The 17490-nt window shown below is 62.9% G+C and overlaps 3 protein-coding genes across 3 annotated transcripts; 2 read left to right on the top strand and 1 right to left on the bottom strand.

Moving 5' to 3' along the window:
- Positions 1-3: 3 nt before the first annotated feature.
- On the bottom strand, positions 4-6274 carry CHLRE_16g692400v5 (uncharacterized protein). Its single transcript, XM_043071742.1, has 10 exons — positions 5765-6274; positions 5182-5243; positions 4781-4883; positions 4262-4354; positions 3483-3647; positions 3053-3154; positions 2564-2698; positions 2056-2211; positions 1518-1568; positions 4-1068 (listed from the first exon to the last, which is right to left on the bottom strand). Exons 1-10 carry the CDS (start codon positions 5867-5869, stop codon positions 865-867), a joined length of 1176 nt encoding a protein of 391 aa, XP_042915334.1. The 5' UTR covers positions 5870-6274; the 3' UTR covers positions 4-864.
- Positions 6275-6384: 110 nt separating this feature from the next.
- On the top strand, positions 6385-9688 carry CHLRE_16g692450v5 (uncharacterized protein). The gene is made up of 5 exons (XM_001699244.2): positions 6385-6572; positions 6699-7341; positions 7617-7774; positions 8095-8368; positions 8615-9688. Exons 2-5 carry the CDS (start codon positions 7111-7113, stop codon positions 8885-8887), a joined length of 936 nt encoding a protein of 311 aa, XP_001699296.1. The 5' UTR covers positions 6385-6572; positions 6699-7110; the 3' UTR covers positions 8888-9688.
- A 416-nt stretch (positions 9689-10104) lies between these two features.
- CHLRE_16g692500v5 (uncharacterized protein) lies at positions 10105-17472 on the top strand. Its single transcript, XM_001699245.2, has 9 exons — positions 10105-10613; positions 10855-11039; positions 11196-11202; positions 11535-11697; positions 11928-12729; positions 12908-13102; positions 13314-13589; positions 13759-14491; positions 14723-17472. The coding sequence occupies exons 1-9, from the start codon at positions 10601-10603 to the stop codon at positions 14836-14838; spliced, it is 2490 nt and encodes an 829-aa protein (XP_001699297.2). The 5' UTR covers positions 10105-10600; the 3' UTR covers positions 14839-17472.
- The last annotated feature ends 18 nt before the right edge of the window (positions 17473-17490 follow it).

Below are 17490 nucleotides of genomic sequence, written 5' to 3'. Positions count from 1 at the left end.
TGGGCTGGGGGAGTATTACATCAAGCACGAGGGCCGACGCCCCAACACCAATGTCGAGCTTGATGTCGAGTAGGTTGTGTTTCGGCAGCGTGTCGTCGGCGTGTCCAATCTTGGGCCCGCAATGGGTGTGGCGCACGTGTGTGTGTATGTGTGTGGGCGTGAGGTTCAAACGCATCCACGGCGACGCCAGGAAAACAGACACCTGACTCGCTCAATGCGTGTGCACCACTCGCCGTATGTAGCTCTTAAGCTTTACGCTCCGCAACCTGGATAGCCCTCCAACTCATACCGTACACACAACAAGTATAGACACATGCGGAAGGTCCATCGCTCTGGCCTGTCTGATCTGAGCGTGAGGAATGCACGTCAGCCTGCCGGCAAGCCAGCGACCGCAGTCTGTGCGGTCACTCCGGACACCTACCAGCCGCGCGCTCATCGAGGGCCGACGCCCCACACCGGCAACGTCGAGTAGGTTGTGTTTGCTGGGGTGTAGGCGGTACGGCACCACGCAAACCTGCCCCTGCCCCTGTCCCATCCCTCGCGCCCTCGGCCACCATCGGTGTCACCACCCGCGCTTCAGCCACCACCACCACCACCACCACCTCCTACTACGCCGCCTCGGTGTTGCTCATGTGCAATGCAGCACAGGCACACAATGGTCCGCCACCAGCGACCTGGACGACGCCACCCGGGCCACCCCCCACAGGCCACAGCCGCGCGCCCAACCCTTCCCGCCCCAACGCATAGCACCCACCGCCACAACACCGCGCACCCCTCCCACACCTCCACGCCCAACCAATCCCCACAAAAACAGCTCCACCACCCCGCCCACTCTCCGCTTCCCGCACATCGCCTCCGCCCGCCTCACGCCTTCGCCGCCTCCCTCGCCGCCGCGGCCGCCGCCGCCGCCGCCGCGCGGCCCGCCGCCCCGGGCGCGTGCAGGCCCGGCCCGGCGCCGCCCGGCCCCCCGCCGTTGAGTCCGGCTCCCGCGAAGCCCGCCGCCGCCACCGCCTCCGCCACCTCTCCCGTGAGGCCGGCCATGAAGTCGTAGTGGTCCAGGTAGCTCTCCTGCGCGGGCGTGGAGGAATGGGGGGCACGAGGAAGGAAGGGAGGGGTTGCATTCATGAATATTGAAAGAAGAAGCGAAGTAGTAGCCAGAGGGAAGGCATGTGCCCGAGCCCAATGACAGGTTCTAAATAATCATCAGCAAGCCCACCCAGTCTCAGAGACGGAGGGGAGGAGATATATGCCCGAGCCCAACGAAATAGGTCCCAATCGTCAATCGGGAGAGGAGGGGAGGGGGGAAGAAAGTGTTGGGAGGGGCAGTCCCAGTGAAGCAAGAGGGCACCGTCATATGAGTGGTGCGCTCCAATCACGCATAGGGTCAGACCCAGAACGAAGAAGCTGCCCACGGGTGACGATGAGGAAGGCGGTGACAAAGTGAAGGTGGTAAGGAGAGTGGTAAAGAGGTCGGGGTGTGTGGGGGCGCTCGTCAGGGCGTTTGCCTCTGGGCGCACCTTGGGCGCTAGGAGCGAGTGGAGGTTCTCAGCCACCCAGTCCATCATGTCCTGAGGGGGCGGGGAGGGAGGGGGCGGAGACGGAGGGGGAGGGGGAGGTGAAGGGGTGGGTGCACTGGGGTGGGAGGCAGGTGGTGGGGATGTGGGCGGGCGGCACCGCTGGCGGTATTGCTAGTCGGGGGCGGGATGTCAACCCGACAACGCAGACGTGTGCTGCATACTGAAGGTGGGCTGGGCTGCTAGAGCTCCCGCCTAGGCCCGGCCTTCCTGAACATCACCTATCTCCCACTGCTGCACACGGCCACACACCCACAGCACACACCTGTGCTGGTGTGCTGACGCCAACCTCGGCTTGTCCCGCATCAGCGCACACGCGTTGCACGTCCAAGACGACGGCATGCGGGTTTGCTCCCCCTCCTACTCCCTCACCCCAACACACCCCACACACATACACCCACACGCACACACCCTACATAACCCCCCCACACACACACACGCACAGCCCCCTCCTATCGCCCCCCCCCCCCCACACACACACCTGCACCGCGGTGGCGGTCTGCACCAGCACCTCCTCGCTCATGCCGCCCGCGCCCGCAGCTGCCAGCAGCTCCGGCAGCTTCACGAACAGGCGTAGCAGGTGCTCTGCGCCGTACACACTGGAGGGCAGCCGCCCGTCAGACAGCAGCGCCATGGCCTGCGTGCGGGTGCGGGTGCGGGCGTGGTGGGGGGTTACATTCATGATTAGTTGATGAAGGGGGGAAGCGGGGGTTACAGCCATCTATGAATGACACGGACAATATACAGAATCCCGATGCCCGCTGCGAACAACCGGCCTCCAGCACGTAAAGCTGCCGATGTAGCGTCGTCGCCCGGTTTCGTATCCCAAGTGTGTGCCTCCCACCACCGCCCAACACGCACGCCACCTCACCCACCCCACCCACCCCAAACCCCTCCCACCCCCCAGGCCGCGCTCTCCCCCTCGCTCTTTTGCAATGGGTTCGGTTTAGTTCGGGGCTCGCATCTACAACCCCCTCCCTGCCCCTCACCTGCGGCCGCTCGCTCCTGTACAGCAGCACCGCCATGGCGCTCTTGTCGAAGTAGCCGCGCAGCCCCGCCGCCACCTCTGCCGCAATGCCCGCGCCCGCCTGGCTCACGTGCGCGGCGGCCGCCACCTCCGACGTCTGGTGGAGGGGGTGCAGGGGTGGAAAGGGAATTGTGAGGATAGTTGGTACAAAACAGTACAGGATGCACTGATGACTGCAGACGAAGTCGTTACCACATGAGGGGGGCAGGGGGACAGGGGTGTGCGGGAGGGAGAGTTGGTATGGGGCATGGCTGGGGTAACACGGGCGATGGATGGGGTGGCAGGCTGCACACACACCCGCGGGGTTCGTGCTGGGATGTGCCGCTAACAAACACGCCCTCCATTCCTTCCCCTCCCCTCGCCTCCCTCTTTCCCGGTCCTCCCTCCTCCCTCCTCCCTCCTCCCTCCTCCCTCCTCCCTCCTCCCTCCTCCCTCTCCCTCTCCCTCTCACGTGCTCGGCGTATCTCCGCAGCAGGTCCGCCACACAGGGGGTGCGCGGCAGCGGCACCAGTCGACCGTCTGTCACCACCGCGTCGTAGTCGTCCAGCAGCGCCTGCGTGTGTGTGTGTGTGTGTGTGTGTGTGTGTGTGTGTGTGTGTGTGTGTGTGTATGTGTATGTGTGGTAGCCACTTATGATTAATTAAGAAGTGAAGGCAAAGCCAGGAACAGTAGTACAGCAGGCGTGTTAGGTGCGGGGGAAGAGGAGGCGTGCGGGTTAAAGTGTGGTCGTGGTCGGGGGCGCAGGGATAGCAAGTCATGCGAAAGGGTTGTATCATGAAACCAACGGCGGGATGCTTGGCCAGCACGATTGGCCAACACATGCCCCGACCAGCCAAACTCCTTGCAAGCTCCCCTCCCGTGCTGCCCTCCCCGCGACTCGCCTTCTTCAGGATGGGCGAGATGTCCAGTTCCAACTGAAGACCCCGCGGCGCGCCGCCCGTGCCGCCGTCAGCGCCCGCCGCGCCGGCGGCGGCGCCGCCAACCGTCGCGCCGCCAACCACCGCGCCGCCGATGGCGCCCAGGTCTGCCGCCAGGCCGCCACGAGCCTGTGCGCGACACACATGTGTAGTTGTGCGTGTGTGTGTTAGAGAGCCAGAGGAAGGATACGCGCAACACAGTGTGCACCGTAAGTGCGTCCCACAGACGTAGAGGCGTTGTAAGGCATGTGGCGCACCCGGGTCCATCGCAACGCGCCAAACCTCCCGCCATACGCTCCCGCCACCGCGCTGTCACCGTCAACCCCGCCGACATCCCCAGCCACTGCCAGCAGCAACACCCCCCACCAATATCTTCCCTCCAGCAATACACCCTCACAGCACAAGCTCCCCCGCACCTCATACCCACCCCCCGTGGTAACCTCCCGTGGTTTGGTTCAGCTTGAGCTGGTATATACAACCCCCCCCCACCACCCACGCCTGCTGTCTACTTCGCTACACTTCTCTGTACCAATCTTGCAACCCACCACACATACACACGTACGCAACGCCTCGCTTCCGCCTGCTGCAATAGCCGCTGCTCCCTGTTCCCGATGCTTGGTTCCCATTGCCTAACCTCACACCCTTTCTGAACTAATCATGAATGTACCCCCCCCCCTCTCTCTCTCTCACACACACACACACACACACACACGCGTACACACGTACACACACACTCCCCGCACCTTCTTGGCGCCCACCACGCCGGTGGCGGCCGCGAACCGCTCCTTGGGCAGCTTGCGCGGGACCGCCGCGCCCTTGCCGCCCACGGCGGCACTCTGGGAGGGAGGCGGGAGGGAGGAGGCCGCAGCAGCGCGGATGGGAAGCATGTCAGGGGTTGTGAAGGCTGCAGCCTACCGGCAGGCAGCACGAGCAGCAGATGCCAGTCGGTTGCACCGAGTCCAGCGCCGGCGGAAGCTGAGGCCGCCGCATGTTCCCGGCCCGTTCTCAGGCCTGGCTTTCCATGCCCCAACGCCCCTCCCCCTCTCAAACATGATGCTCTGCCGTCGCCGGCAAAGATAAGCCCAACCACCACCCGACCCACCACACTGCTTTGCCCCACCCTCCACCTCCCTCCTGCCTTCCTGCCACTCCACCGCTCCGTTCTCCACGAACGGCTACCCCTCCACCCCCCCGTTTCTCCACCCCCTCCAGCCCCAACCCCCACCCCCAGCCCCCCCTTGTCTCCCGCTGCCCCCACTCACCGCCGGCGGCCCCGCCGTGCCCGCCCCCGCGCCGCCGCCCAGGTCCGCCGCCTTGACCAGACCCGCCGCCTCCACCCACTCGTCGTACTTCTTGTTCCAGCCGCTGCCACGTGGGCACGTACGGGGTGGGTGTGGCTTGTGAGTTGTGGGTTGTAAGTTGTGGGTTGTAAGTGGGGGACTAGGCACGCAGTTGTGGGCGTGGTGGTGGTTTGCGGTTGTTGGGTGGATGGGAGGCCACGGCGCGCAGCCCAGTGCTTAAGACACGAAGTGGCGGCACGAGCCATCACACGCCCTCTGTTTCTTCCCGCCACGCCCCAGCGCTCACGAGTACTCCCGTACACAAGCATACGCATACGGCATACGCACAACCTACACACACACACGCACACACACACACACACCTGTAGTGCAGGAAGTAGTACCAGCCTCCCTCCGGGTAGTCCGCATTTACCTTGAACTCGGCCTGGGGTGCCGGGTGCCAGGCATACCTCCTTAGAAACAGCGGTGTTTGCGCGCGCAGCGTTGCACAGACTCCATGATGGGTTTTAAATTCTGGGGGCACCACTGGAGGGGTTTCCCGCGCGGTGTGTTTGGCATGCCACGCCATACGCCCATACCCGACCTCCTCGCTGGTCTGCTGCATGTTCAGTGCCACGCGCCACCCCAAGCCCACCCATGCCAACGCCCCGCCGCCCGCCGTCCAGTGGCGTTAACCCTAGTCTTCACGAGTTTTGAACGGGTGTTTAAGTGTGTGTCTAGTGTGCCGTCGCGCCTCTGGGTCTAGGCACTAGGGACGCCGCCAAATCCGGGTGCCGCGGCCGCTCTGCTGCCCAGTGGACTGCCGGCGTCACGTCCGTGTGCCCCGCTCCCCCCTGCCGCCGCAGCCCGCTACCCCAGGCCTCCCCCAGGCAGCCCCGTGCCCAGCCTCAACACACACCGCGCTATCTACACCCGCATATTTACAAGGATACCATGATATCACACCTTGAGGATCTTAGCCTCGTAGTGCCGGTCCACATGTGGCACGAACACGCGCTCGCCGATGGCGAAGTCGCCCGTGTCCCCCGTGGTGACCTCCCCAGCAGCCATGGCTGCTATGCAACGGCCAGGTGAACACCTCTAGATGGTGAAGAGCCACGCAGCCTCCCCTTGCAGCTGCCTAGCGCGCCGGGCTGCGAACGCCGAGTTTGAGCCGAGTCGCCTGGCAACCCGCCGCTGCTTCTGCGCGGCAGGCGCCTGCTTTATTCAAAGTTATATATGTAAAATGCTGTGCAGCTTGCAGGAGGCCAGGGTGCTGAAGCTCGCTCGGCGGGATCCTGGTTCCTCTCCTTCTTCCAAAGTGTTTGCCCTTCTATGATTTCTCGTCTTCGTTTCTTAAGTATGGCCGATGCCTAAACCGTGCTTCAGTGCTGTAAGTTGCCGCGAGGAAAGGAATTCAAGAGGCTTCTTAGGTTTTTCTGAATCAAAGACGATGTGCATAAGGATTACTGTGATACCATTCGCTTGAGGAGGTGCAAGCCTGCAGACCGCGATTGCATGAGTCCAATCGCGCCAATTTAGCGAAGGCCTCGCTCACCAGTGCCTGTCATGCACAGCACAGTAGTTTTAAAACGGCAGCGGAACTGTTAATGGAGACAAAGCTGGTAATGCCGGACGTGCCGAGCCCCGGCAGCGAACCAGCATTTAATCGAGACACGGAGTCGTTGCTTCCACCTACTGTTGCTGCGCCCCAGCAGCCCAGCCGTGGTTGGAGCTGGCGTTGCATCTACGATGAAGTGATGTGATACAGCCAGTGAGTGTTAACGCTTCCAGGGGGCAACAGGGTGCGTCCAGCCGATCGTGCCCCGCAAACGTGGCCATCCACTGCCCACTTCCCACCACTCGAATACATGTTACACACTCGCTCGCCCCCGCGCAGGTACATCGTGCCCGTCGTTGTCGTCAACGCCGTGCTCGTGCTGGTCCTCGTGTACATCTTCATGTGGCGCTAGGGCCTTACCTAAGGCCAAAGTGTGTGGTGTCAACCAGGGGCCGCGTGAACCGCCAGCTTCCAGCGAATCCGCGGCAACGCCAGTTTCTGACGCCCCTGGGGTCAAGCCGCCGCCTGCTCGGGGCGCGGATCTTCGGGGGCTGAGCACAACTGGGTGTTGTGGCGTGAGGTCGCAGCTGTTGCTGCCGCGAGTCTGCGCACACGCAGCGTGTAGTTTGTGGACTCCACCTTGCCTAACCGGCTACGACAACGGTCACGTGTGTGTGCTCTCCATCAGCCGCCTCTGAAACAGTAGCAGCAGCAGTAGTAGCAGTAGCAGCTGCTGCGCCACGCACCTACCATGCGGACTGGACCCAACGACGCAGCAGGGCAGAAGCTGACCCAGCGCACCCGGCACGCCGCCGCCGCAGCAGCAGCGAGCCAGCAACACCCGTACGGGGCGCACCCCTACTACCAGCAGGGGCAGGCACCAGAGGTGGCGGCGCCGATGACGCGGGCCGGTGGCGAGGGGGCGCCGCCGCCGCCGCACTGGCAGTTGCCGGTTGAGCTGCGCAACGCCGCCAGCGACAAGGTGCGGTGAATAGGTCAGGGTGTCGGCCAGGGGGGACCCAGCCACTGTCAGACAGGGTTTGCAAGGGCCGCGAGGGAGCAAGCCACAGCATCTATGTCTATGACCCTTCACCGCATCCCGGGGTCATTCAGCCTGCATGCTCACGCCTGCCACAGATCCCACACCGTACAACCGCACCACGCCGCCAGCCGGCACAGTCATACGCCCGCCCGTTCATACCCCCAGCGTTTACCAAACCCCATTCCTCCCCCCGTCCCCGTCCCCTGCCTTAACAGCTGGTCCTGCCCTCTCGCGCCGCGCTGACCGCGCTGCTGTCTCTGCCGCTGCTGCTGTGGGCGGGGGCAGTGGGCGCGGGCTGCCTGCACTGGGAGTCGGAGCTGCCAGACGGCGCCAGCAAGCGCGACTTCGAGCACCCGCTCATCTGGTTTGACAGGTGTTTTAACAAAGGAAACGAAAGCCAGCAGGGGTGTGTGTAGGTGGACTGGAGGAGGAGCAGGAGGAGGAGGAGCGGGCGGCTGCAAGGAGGGGGAGGAGAGGGCCAGGCCGTGGCGAGCCCCTGTCAAGGAGGTTTGGCCTGGCAACGCCGTGGCATCAAACCACTTAGCACTGCCAGCCTTGCTGGTGTTGATGGCCTGTGTCCCCACTATCCACCGCCCACTGGTACTGCCCCTGTCTGCGCTGCCTGCACCATCCTACCACCAAGTCTTTCACCGCTTCACCACCGTGTCTTCTCCCCCAAACTTGGCTTTGCAGGCGTGTGTTTCGTGTGTGGGGCCCGCTGCTGCCGCTGCTGCCCTTCCTCATCCGCGTCGCCGCGCTCAACCTGCGCCGCCGCCCGCAGCCCGGCGGCGGGGTGCTACTGCGGCCCGCCGCCTCACTGGCCGTGCAGGCGGGGCTGACGTACGGCATCATCATTGTCGTACGGCTGCTGCTGTACGGCGGCCACGTGGCGCTGCAGCGGGGCGCGGGGGTGTACCTGGTGTCCGACCACCTGCTGCTGGCGGCGTCCGTGGTGGCGTGCTTCCAGGTGGGGGGTTGGGGGGTGGGATCGGGAGTAGTTGATCCCAATCCCAAGTAAACCATAGCCACACACACACACACACACCCAAGGCTGGGGGCTGCGATGGGGCATGGGGCAGGGAGGGCACATGGATGCCCGGTACCGTAGGTGGCCATCCATGGACCACGCCCCGCAATCCCTCTGCTACCCGTGCCTGCTACCCCTGCGGCTCCTCTTGACCGCCGCCGCCCCCGCCCCTGCACTCTGCCGCAGTCGGAGCTGGTGCTGTGCTTCTCTGACGCACACAAGTCCGAGCTGCTGGCGCGGCACGACCCCGGGGCGGGCGCCGCGCAGGTGGCGGTGGTGTCGGGGCTGGTGAGCAGTGTGTTCGTGCTGGTGGCGTTGTACGGCGACATGTACTGCACGGCACGCTGGTACCACCACCCCGGGGAGAACCTGGCCTCGCTGGGGCTGGGCGCGGTGGTGTTTCAGCTGCCGGTGCTGGTGTGGCTGATGCGGCAGGCACGGTTCGTGCCAGCGGCGTAGATAGGTGCGTATGGTGGACAACGAAACGGAAACGAGACCCTCCCTAGGTGCGTGTGTGTGGCCGGTGGCGGGCGTGTGTGTTGGCAGGCGGAGGTGCGTGTGCTGGCTGGCGGCGGCGCATGTACCGGCGGTGGAGGTGCATGTGTGCATGCGTTTGGCGGAACTTGTATGGTCCTTTGGGGGATAAGGACATGGAGGAGGCGGGTTGCAGCAGGCTATGTGTTGATGGCGGCATCAGCGCCGGGAGAGGGAATGCCTGGGCAGTGAACGCAGTGCCTGTATGTTGCCGAGTTGCGCATACGGCGAGGAGGCTGTGCGAGAGGCGGTTGCTGACGCCTGTCGCACCTGGTCCATACGGTATCCTGTACTCATCAGGCGCACAACATGTAATCAGTGCATTTCGCAGGGTTACTCCTAGGGACGGACCCGCCCCCGTTCATGCAGACCCCCAGCTGGCGGTGCGGCCATGCCTGTTCCGTACAGGGGAGGTTCCGTACTAGCCCTGGTTCCGTACCTAGCCATGAGCTGTAGCATCGCTAGCTTGCAGTGTCAACGCATCCAACGTCGCACACCAGGCTCGATGTCGTATAGTGGCATGGCACATACACGATGCATCTCTGACACCGCCACTGCACAGAGTCAAACATTATGCTGGAACTGTGCCATGTGGCCCGTGCCAAGGAATTTGCCCGCAGGCCCCTTTCGGCTCGGGGTTGGTGGAGTCAAGTTGGGCCCTGATAGCATGTAATGGCTCGGCGTCTTCGGGTGCTGGGACTGTCCCCTCTGTAACATCCGCATTCTTTCGGCTTTCGGCCTGTCCCTTTCGAACGGGGGGGGGGGGGGCTGTGCGCGTTCACAAGCCGCAACTGTGGGCAGCAATCCTTCCCTGTGGATGGGCGGAGTACCTAACCAGCCAACCCAATGTCAAGACGCCAGGGAAGAGGCCAGCACTGTTCATGCTTTCGGGCAAGCGCGCAACCCGCGACCGCCAACCAGATCGTCAACGGGGCGCCACGTGCCGCTACGCGGCATGCTTACCACCCACGCGCTCGCCGGCTGCGGTGTCAATGGCACTGTGTGATGATATGGATGCAGAATAGATCGATTTATTGGCGTCCTTGCATGTGGGGCGGTGCGGCAAGCATGTTTTGCAGTAAGTCAGACGACGAGACCGCATTCCCATGTTTACCTTGTCACTCGTAATAATAATGTAGATGCCCTATGCTTATAAGGGTGTCGGAGCGCAGAGGCGCGAAGAAAAACTATTCGCAGGTAATTTGTTTAGGCCGCAGCTTCATCGTTGTGTGCCCTTGGGGCACTTGAAAAGATGCAGTAGTACACAGGCGATACTGGGAGTACAAGTACTTTGCTGCTCTGGGCTCGCCCAACGCCTCCGGCCTCATTGTCAGACGTGGGCGAAGCAGCCCGAGCTCCAGCGCGTTAGTGAGGTGCCGCTCACATCTTACAGTCATACACAACCACAATATTGTATTTTGCGCATGTACACAGAACCCTCTTCGCAACGGTGGCTGGCAATACAGTTCTCCGGAGCTCAGCGAGCCGAAGCAGCGGACTCATCGATCGATCCAGTCTTCTGTGGTTACGCCTGTTGTCACGCCTTTGCAGTAACACCAATATAATAGCGCGAGACCGAGGGCCTCTCGTCCCTGGGACGAGCTCGCTCGCACGCGAGGCCCCCGCCTAGATTCTGCAATGCAGAGCTCTGGTGAGTTGCATTATTGGACGTAGAGGCCAGGCGCCTCGCGCGGGTCAGGGCAGCGGCGCGCAGCCGAGCGGCCACGAGCACAAACCGTGTGCTGGAGATGCCTCCAGCCGGCGTTGCCAATTACAATCATCGGCCTTGTCGTGTATTTTGATGCGTGTACCCGGCCATACGTTTTTGGTATTGGAGCCAAGTAAGAATTTCCAGATTCTAACGACAAGCTGCGGTCTTGACTTTGGGGCAGGCGATGCGTACGCGCTAGTGGCTGCAGCTGCAGCTGCAGCTGGTTTGTCGGGGCCAGGCCTGGTCCAAGACTGGCGGAATCCTGGCGGCATGGGCGGAGAAGACCCAGGCTATAGCGACGGGGACGGCGATAGCTCGCGCAAAGCGCGCAAATTGCGCAAGCCAAACGATATAGCACGCTGCCAGGTGAGGACGCCGAAAACGGGCCACTTTTGTGACGGTGCAGTTTTGCCGTCAGGTTTGCTGGTCGTGGCTAGGCCGATCCACTTTCCCAGCCGGTGCTTGCCTGACATAGGCCCCGCCACGCCGCTGGCCCTCCTGCCCGGCCCCTGCAATACACAGGTGGATGGTGAGTCAAGTAGCGCGGCTGATGGGGCAAGGAGAATGTGCACCACAGCCTGCCGGTGCACTTCTTTAGTTGCAAGAGTGACGGCCGGACCCTGCGGGTTTCGGCGGTTGGTGCCGGGCTAAGCGCGTTACAGCTCAATAAGCGCGGCGTGGCCTTAGCCTACTTCCTATAGATTACTTAGCGTTGAGCGCTTTCCATATCTCAAACCGTGGTGTGGTTTCCAATCCATCAGTCTCACCCTCTCAGTCTCACCCTCTCTAACCCTCCCCGTCCATACACGCACCCACTCACCCACCCTTTGTACACATAATCACCCAAATTTCCTCTTCAAGGCTGTGGCTTGCCACTGGCGGACGCTAAGCTGTACCTTCGGCGGTACAGCGTGTGTGAGGCGCACTTCAAAGCCGAGTATGTACTGCTCAGCGGCGGCCGATACCGCTTCTGCCAGCAGTGTAACAAGTTCCAGCCGCTAGACAACTTTAACGGCAGCAGGCGGTGAGTGCATCTGTATGGGGACTGGACTCTCTGGTCTGGTCTGGTCTGACTTGGCGGGTAAGGGAAAGGGGGATGGGGAGGAGGTAGAGCCAAGAGCAGGAGGAGGGAGTCCTTAATGTCCCATAGGCGGATGGGAGCAGGACACCGGCCGTAGGGTTTATTGTAGCGGCAGGGTCATACGTGCACCATTGGGTATCATCGCACACGTCTTCATGTAATTGTGCGCGCAGGAGCTGCAAGGCCCGTTCGGAAGACCGTAACCTGCGCCGCCGCAAGCAGCGCACCGACGAGCGCGCCATGCAAGCCGGCGACGGCGGCAGCGGCGGCAGCGCCAGTGGCGGCGCCGACGGCATCCTGGGCGCAGGCATCCTCAGAATGGTGGGCTCAAATGGCGACGACCAAACGGCGGCGGCGGACGCGCTGGCGGCGGCGGTGACCGGTGGGCTGGGAGCCGCCAGCATCGTCGGGCTGGGCTGCGGCGGCGGCGGCGGCATGAGTGCAGCGCTGACGGCGGCGGCCGCCTCCGCCATGACGGGTAGTAACGGCACTGGCGGCGGCGGCGGTGGCGGTGGCGCCATACGACTGACTGGCAAGGGCGCGAACCTGGGAGGGCTGGCGCTGCCCGCACGTGCCGCGTTGGATACGAACGGCGTATTGAAGCCGCTGGAGCCGTCACAGCCCGCGGATGCTGACGTCAGCGCGCTGGCTGGCAATGGTGGCGGAAGCCAGGCGGCGCTGTATGCGGCACTGCAGCAACTGCAGGCCAACGGGGCCATTGGCGGCGGCGGAGGCGGCGGCATGGGAGTGGGAATGGGGATGGGTGGTGGCTGTGGCATGGGAGGGGCAGCAGCGGGGGCGAGCGTAACTGCTGCACTCGCCGGGCTGTTGTCTGGCGGTGCGCTTGGAGGCGGCGGCAGCGGCGGCGGCAATGGCCTGGGCGGCAACGGGCTTGGCGGCGGTCTTGGCAACGGCGGTGGCGGCCTGACGGGCTCCGAGCTGGTGGCGCTTCAGGCGCTGCTGGGCGATGGCTCGGTGAGTGGCCGGGGCTGGGACGGAGACTGAGCGACTCGCAGGCGTGGCGTGGGCAGTGATGTACCGTATGCAGTCGAGCGGCGTCTGACCTTGCATGCGAGCGGATAGCGGGCCCGACAGCATGATATCATGTTGGGCGCTAATGCAACGTTGCGGACCTTGGCCAAACTGGTTGCAGTCGGGCATCAGCCCTTCGACTGTGCTACAGCTGCTGACCTCCGCCACTGGCGGAGGCGGCGGAGGCGGCGGCGGACTCGGTGTAGGCGGCGCACCGGCGGGCGGCCTAGGACTGGGCGGCGGCGGCGGGCCGGGCCTGTCTCTCAATCGCGGCAACAATGGCGGGGCGCCGCTCGACCGGGACCTCAACCTCCAGGTGGGTGGCGGGCTGTAGGAGTCGAATGGGAGGTCCTTGCCTTGAAACTGCCTCGCACTCGGCCGTTACTGACCTGCACATATCGGCGCGTGTGGGCCGTAGTTGCAGAGGATGGCCGCTGACGGCTGCGCGTGCCGTGAGCGCGTGTGTGTCTCCTCCTGAGGCCGCTCTTACCGCAGGCCCGCGTATTCTAATGGTGGTGCTGCCACAGGTGGTGCAGATGCTGCTTTCGCAGCTGGACGGCAACAACGGCCTGGCCGGCAGCGCCGGGCCGGGCGGCGGGCTGGGCGCCGGGCTGGGCGGTGCCGGAGGCCTCAGCGCGCTTGGCCTGCGGCTTGGCGACAACGGCGGCGGCGGAGCTGGAGGCGGCGGGGGGCTGGGCACTCTGGGCATGCAGCTGGTCGGCGGCGGCAACGGGACTGGGGGCGGCGGCAGCACCTCTGTGACGGCGGCGCTGGCCAGTGCCCTGAGCAGCCTCAACGGCATGGTGAGCAACGGCGTGGTGGCCGTGCAGGGGCTGGCCTTAGGAAGACGGGGCCGCGCACCATACTCCGCGTCCTGCTGCGCACTCTCACAATGCACCCCTCACATTGCTACGGTAGTCTGGTCCGGCATGGGCGTTGCACTGATGCTGTTGCGCCTTGATGTGCCCACAGAACGGCCTGAACGGCGGCTTTAACGGTGGCCTAAACGGCGGCTTGAATGGCGGTCTCAACGGGGGCCTTGTTGGCGGCCTGAACGGCGGCCATGGCAGCGCCCTTAACGGCGGTCTGGGCGGGGCTCTAAACGGGGGCCTTAACGGCGGGGCTCTAAACGGCGGTGGCAATGGCAGCGGTGCCCTGAGCGTCGCGGGCCTCCTCAGCGCGCTGCTAGGCGGCGGCGGCGGCCCAGCACCAGCAACCAACAGCTTCAACGGCCTCAGCAACGGCCTCAGCAACAGCCTCAGCAACAGCCTCAGCAACGGTCTAAGCAACGGTCTAAGCAACGGCTTGAACAACGGTATGGTCAATGGGTCAGGCAACAGCTTCAGCAATGGGCGGAGCAACGGCCTCACCAACGGCTTCGGCAACGGTCTGAGTAACGGCCTGGGTAACGGGCTGAGTAACGGCCTCGGTACCGGTCTTAGTAACGGTCTTGCCGGCCTGTCGCAAGCCACCCTCGCATCGCTCCTGGCTCAGGCGACGGGGCAGTCTGGTGGTAGCGGCGCAGGCCTTGTGGATGGCGGTGGCGGCGGCGGCTACGGCGGTGGTGGCTACGGCGGCGGCGGCGGCGGCGGGCTCGGCGGCGGTGGAGGAGACAGCTTCGTGTCTGCTGAAGTGCAGAGCTTGCTGGCGCAAATGGGCGGCGGGAACAATGCAGGCGGCGGCGGCGGCGGGGCAGCACATCATAGTGAGTACTGGGTCTGGTGCACGGGCTCCTGGGCGCTTGCGTGAGCAGCAAGCAACGGGCATGTTGACACGTCGTGCTGTCCGACCGCGAACGCTTGCCCTAGTTGGAGGTCGTGCACGTTGAAAAGGAATGGATCACGCACACGCCATGTGCACCCCCAGCATTGTCGCCACGCGCTGGGCCCTAGCCTTGACCCCTTTCCATTTGCTGCGCATTTCTCTTTACCTGCAGTGCTCAAGTCCCTCAACCAACAGCAGCCACAACAGCAGCAGCAGCAGCCGCCCTACATGCTGCTCAGTCTGGACAACCTGGCCCTGCTGCAACAACAGCAGCAGCTGCAGCGGTAGCTGTGGTGGCACCGGTAGCCGTGGTGGCAGCTGCTGCCGTGATGGCGGTAGCGGTGTCGGTGATTGCAGCTGCAACCACTTCAGGCGGCGTGTGGTTGCATCACAGGGCAGTGAAAGCTCATGAGGAGCAACATCAGGCACTTCCACGAATGGACTGCATGGGGCCCGGCCCAGTGTCTGGGCGGGCGCGCTGCACGGAAGCACGTGTGTGTGGGGGGGGGGGCGTGCAAGGATTGGTACAGAGAAGTGTAGCGAAGTAGACAGGGGGGTTCAGCAAACGCCATGGAGAAAGTATGCGTGTACCAGCTGACGGGGCCACACGCGCTTTCAGTTGCAACAGCTGCTGTCGTGAGCGGCACTGCTGGTACGCTGCAGGACGACAACCGGACCACATGCAGCCGAGCGCAGCTGGCAGGCAGTACGGTTGTATTGTATCTGCGTAAGACGTACAATGTAGAAGTATTGGGGGCGGGCGGAATCTGTGTGTGGGTCTGTGTACAAGTCGGATGGAGCGGTGGCAATTGCAGTGTCTGCGTCGGCATAATGGGAGGCTGGCGACATATGACGCGGCGCTTGTGGTGGCAGTGGTAGCGACAGTCGCTGCCGACACAAGCGCCGCTGACCCATGCCGCCCCATGCTGACGCGACAGCTGGTTCTGCTGCCGCTTCTTCTGCTGGCTGTTGCAACTAGTCATCAGGCAGTTCTGGTGGACCCTTGTCAGGCTGCGGTTACAATGCGTTGCCGCAGGTAGCTTCCTCATCATCATCCCGTCGTGTGGCGGGAACCAATGCACGGGCAGTCCACAAATGGGTCGATAAGGACAGTTAGCAGTTTTGTTGGTATGGAGTCGCTCCTGCTAAGTGGGTTCAAAGGCAAGCTTATTTCATTAATGCGCACTATGTGTGGGGGGGCTGCAGCAAAGGATTGCTGTATGGATGACAGGACCACATCTTTGTTTGAGGTTTTCTCCCGGTATGCTGCGCACGCTGGCGTGCGTTGGCATCGGACTACAAGCTGAAGAGCATAACTATGGTCAAGGTAAGGCGGTAGTCAAAAGGCGGGATGGAAGAAGGTTAATGCTCAATGTGTCAAGAGCACTTCGTCTGGACGTTATTTTTTGTGATGGGTGGATGGATGGGGTGTGTCTGCGCTCGTGTTTGTGTTTGTTTGGCATGATGTGGCTTCACACTTTATTGGACCGATCATGCATGCATCCATTCGAAAGGCTTGGCAACTTATGTAGAAGGCTGCACAGGGCTGCACTGGATAAATGGCACACTTGTTGGTGCCAGTCATCAGCCGTTGAGCGCGTGCCTGCCGGCCTCAGGAGCATCGGCTGATGAGCAATCCTCGTGCGCGGTGGCATGGCCTGCTTGCGTGCGTGCACACAGTTTGGGGCATGAGGGAGCTTGTGGGCAGCGTGGTTGGGCCACGCCCAACCACCTCAACAAGCTCCTAAACCCACTGTGCCTGCAACGGCAAGCTTTGGCTCGTGAATGCGTCACAAACTCAAATGACATTGGGTCGAGAACGAGGTTGACTTGTTGACAAGTCTAAATGTATGTGTTCTCATGTTCGGAGGAGCCTGACAAACGCGTTGTAGTGCGGCGTCTGGGAAGAAAGGCAGCGCGCCAACGAGCAAGCGACGGTGGAGTTGTGCTGTGACCACCTGGTCCAAGCCTGGAGCCCAACGCAGCCCGGATGCTGCGCATGCGAAGGCGGTGTATCGTGCGTACCGATATTCGCGGGTAGATGCTGTAGCGGGTAGATGCTGGTTGGCTGGTTGCGTGGGGCTGGGCAGCGCTGAGCAGGCAGCAGAGGGAGGCATTATGCGCTCCGTGCGTCTATCTGCAGGCGATGAAGCTACCAACCCAGCAATGGTTGACAAAATAAAGGAGGGAAGATTTGTTGTACGGGCGGAAGTACGGACCTCAGCTGTGGCCTGTGCAAGTGCGGCGACGGCCAGACCGCCTGCAGTGCAAAAGCATGTGGGTGTGTGTGTGAATCTGTGCAACGCCAGAATTGCGCAGATCCCTTGACACGATGGTGTTGCTGCTACGACATTCCAAAGGCGGCGACTGGAGAGGCTGCGTGCCCAAGCATGGCACGATTGAGCGGAGATTGCGGAAGGATTAGACGGCTGTTGCGCGTGCGTCAGCACGGATGGTGCTCAGGTTGCAGGAGGAATTGCTGGTTACCGTCGGTACACTGCCAACCGGGATACTTGAACGCCAGTAGACAATTCGGTAGCACTGCTGACACATTGCGACAGTCTGCGCTGTTTTCATGTACCGTAGTCAGAAAGCTGGACGGGCGGTGCGATGGTGTGCGTGGCGGGGGAAAATTGAGGGCGGAAACGCAGCCAGGCTAGGGCAGGAAGGATCGCCTGCTGCTGCCTGCACATGCCGAGCGAGGTGCAAAGCAGCAGGTGCGTTGGGTTGGTGTGGAAGGAGCATGCGTGCATGCAATATCTTGCAATGCAGGTGGTGAGATGTGATGATTGCACAGGGATGAAATCTTCCCTGCAAGGACGGGCGTTGTAGGCCGCAGGAGACACGCAGCACCTGTGTAGCAAGCAGTCTCTTCAGTCGCTGGCATTCAACAATGTCAACATGCTGTAAAACCTGACAGCTCTCGGTAAGGAGCAGGTG

This window comes from Chlamydomonas reinhardtii, chromosome 16 (genome assembly GCF_000002595.2).
Source record: "Chlamydomonas reinhardtii strain CC-503 cw92 mt+ chromosome 16, whole genome shotgun sequence".
NCBI lineage: Eukaryota > Viridiplantae > Chlorophyta > Chlorophyceae > Chlamydomonadales > Chlamydomonadaceae > Chlamydomonas > Chlamydomonas reinhardtii.
This window is presented reverse-complemented; position numbering and strand designations above follow the sequence as displayed.

Excerpts from the sequence above, each read along its gene's own strand:
- CHLRE_16g692400v5 (XM_043071742.1), bottom strand. The coding sequence starts at position 5,869 with ATGGCTGCTGGGGAGGTCACCACGGGGGACACGGGCGACTTCGCCATC. Across the intron at positions 2,699-3,052 it reads TGCGGAGATACGCCGAGCAC|ACGTCGGAGGTGGCGGCCGC; the intron begins GTGAGAGGGAGA and ends CCCCTCCACCAG. Across the intron at positions 1,069-1,517 it reads ACTCGCTCCTAGCGCCCAAG|GAGAGCTACCTGGACCACTA; the intron begins GTGCGCCCAGAG and ends ACGCCCGCGCAG.
- CHLRE_16g692450v5 (XM_001699244.2), top strand. The coding sequence starts at position 7,111 with ATGCGGACTGGACCCAACGACGCAGCAGGGCAGAAGCTGACCCAGCGC. Across the intron at positions 7,342-7,616 it reads GCAACGCCGCCAGCGACAAG|CTGGTCCTGCCCTCTCGCGC; the intron begins GTGCGGTGAATA and ends CTGCCTTAACAG. Across the intron at positions 8,369-8,614 it reads CCGTGGTGGCGTGCTTCCAG|TCGGAGCTGGTGCTGTGCTT; the intron begins GTGGGGGGTTGG and ends ACTCTGCCGCAG.
- CHLRE_16g692500v5 (XM_001699245.2), top strand. Across the intron at positions 13,590-13,758 it reads TGAGCAGCCTCAACGGCATG|AACGGCCTGAACGGCGGCTT; the intron begins GTGAGCAACGGC and ends ATGTGCCCACAG. Across the intron at positions 14,492-14,722 it reads CGGCGGGGCAGCACATCATA|TGCTCAAGTCCCTCAACCAA; the intron begins GTGAGTACTGGG and ends CTTTACCTGCAG.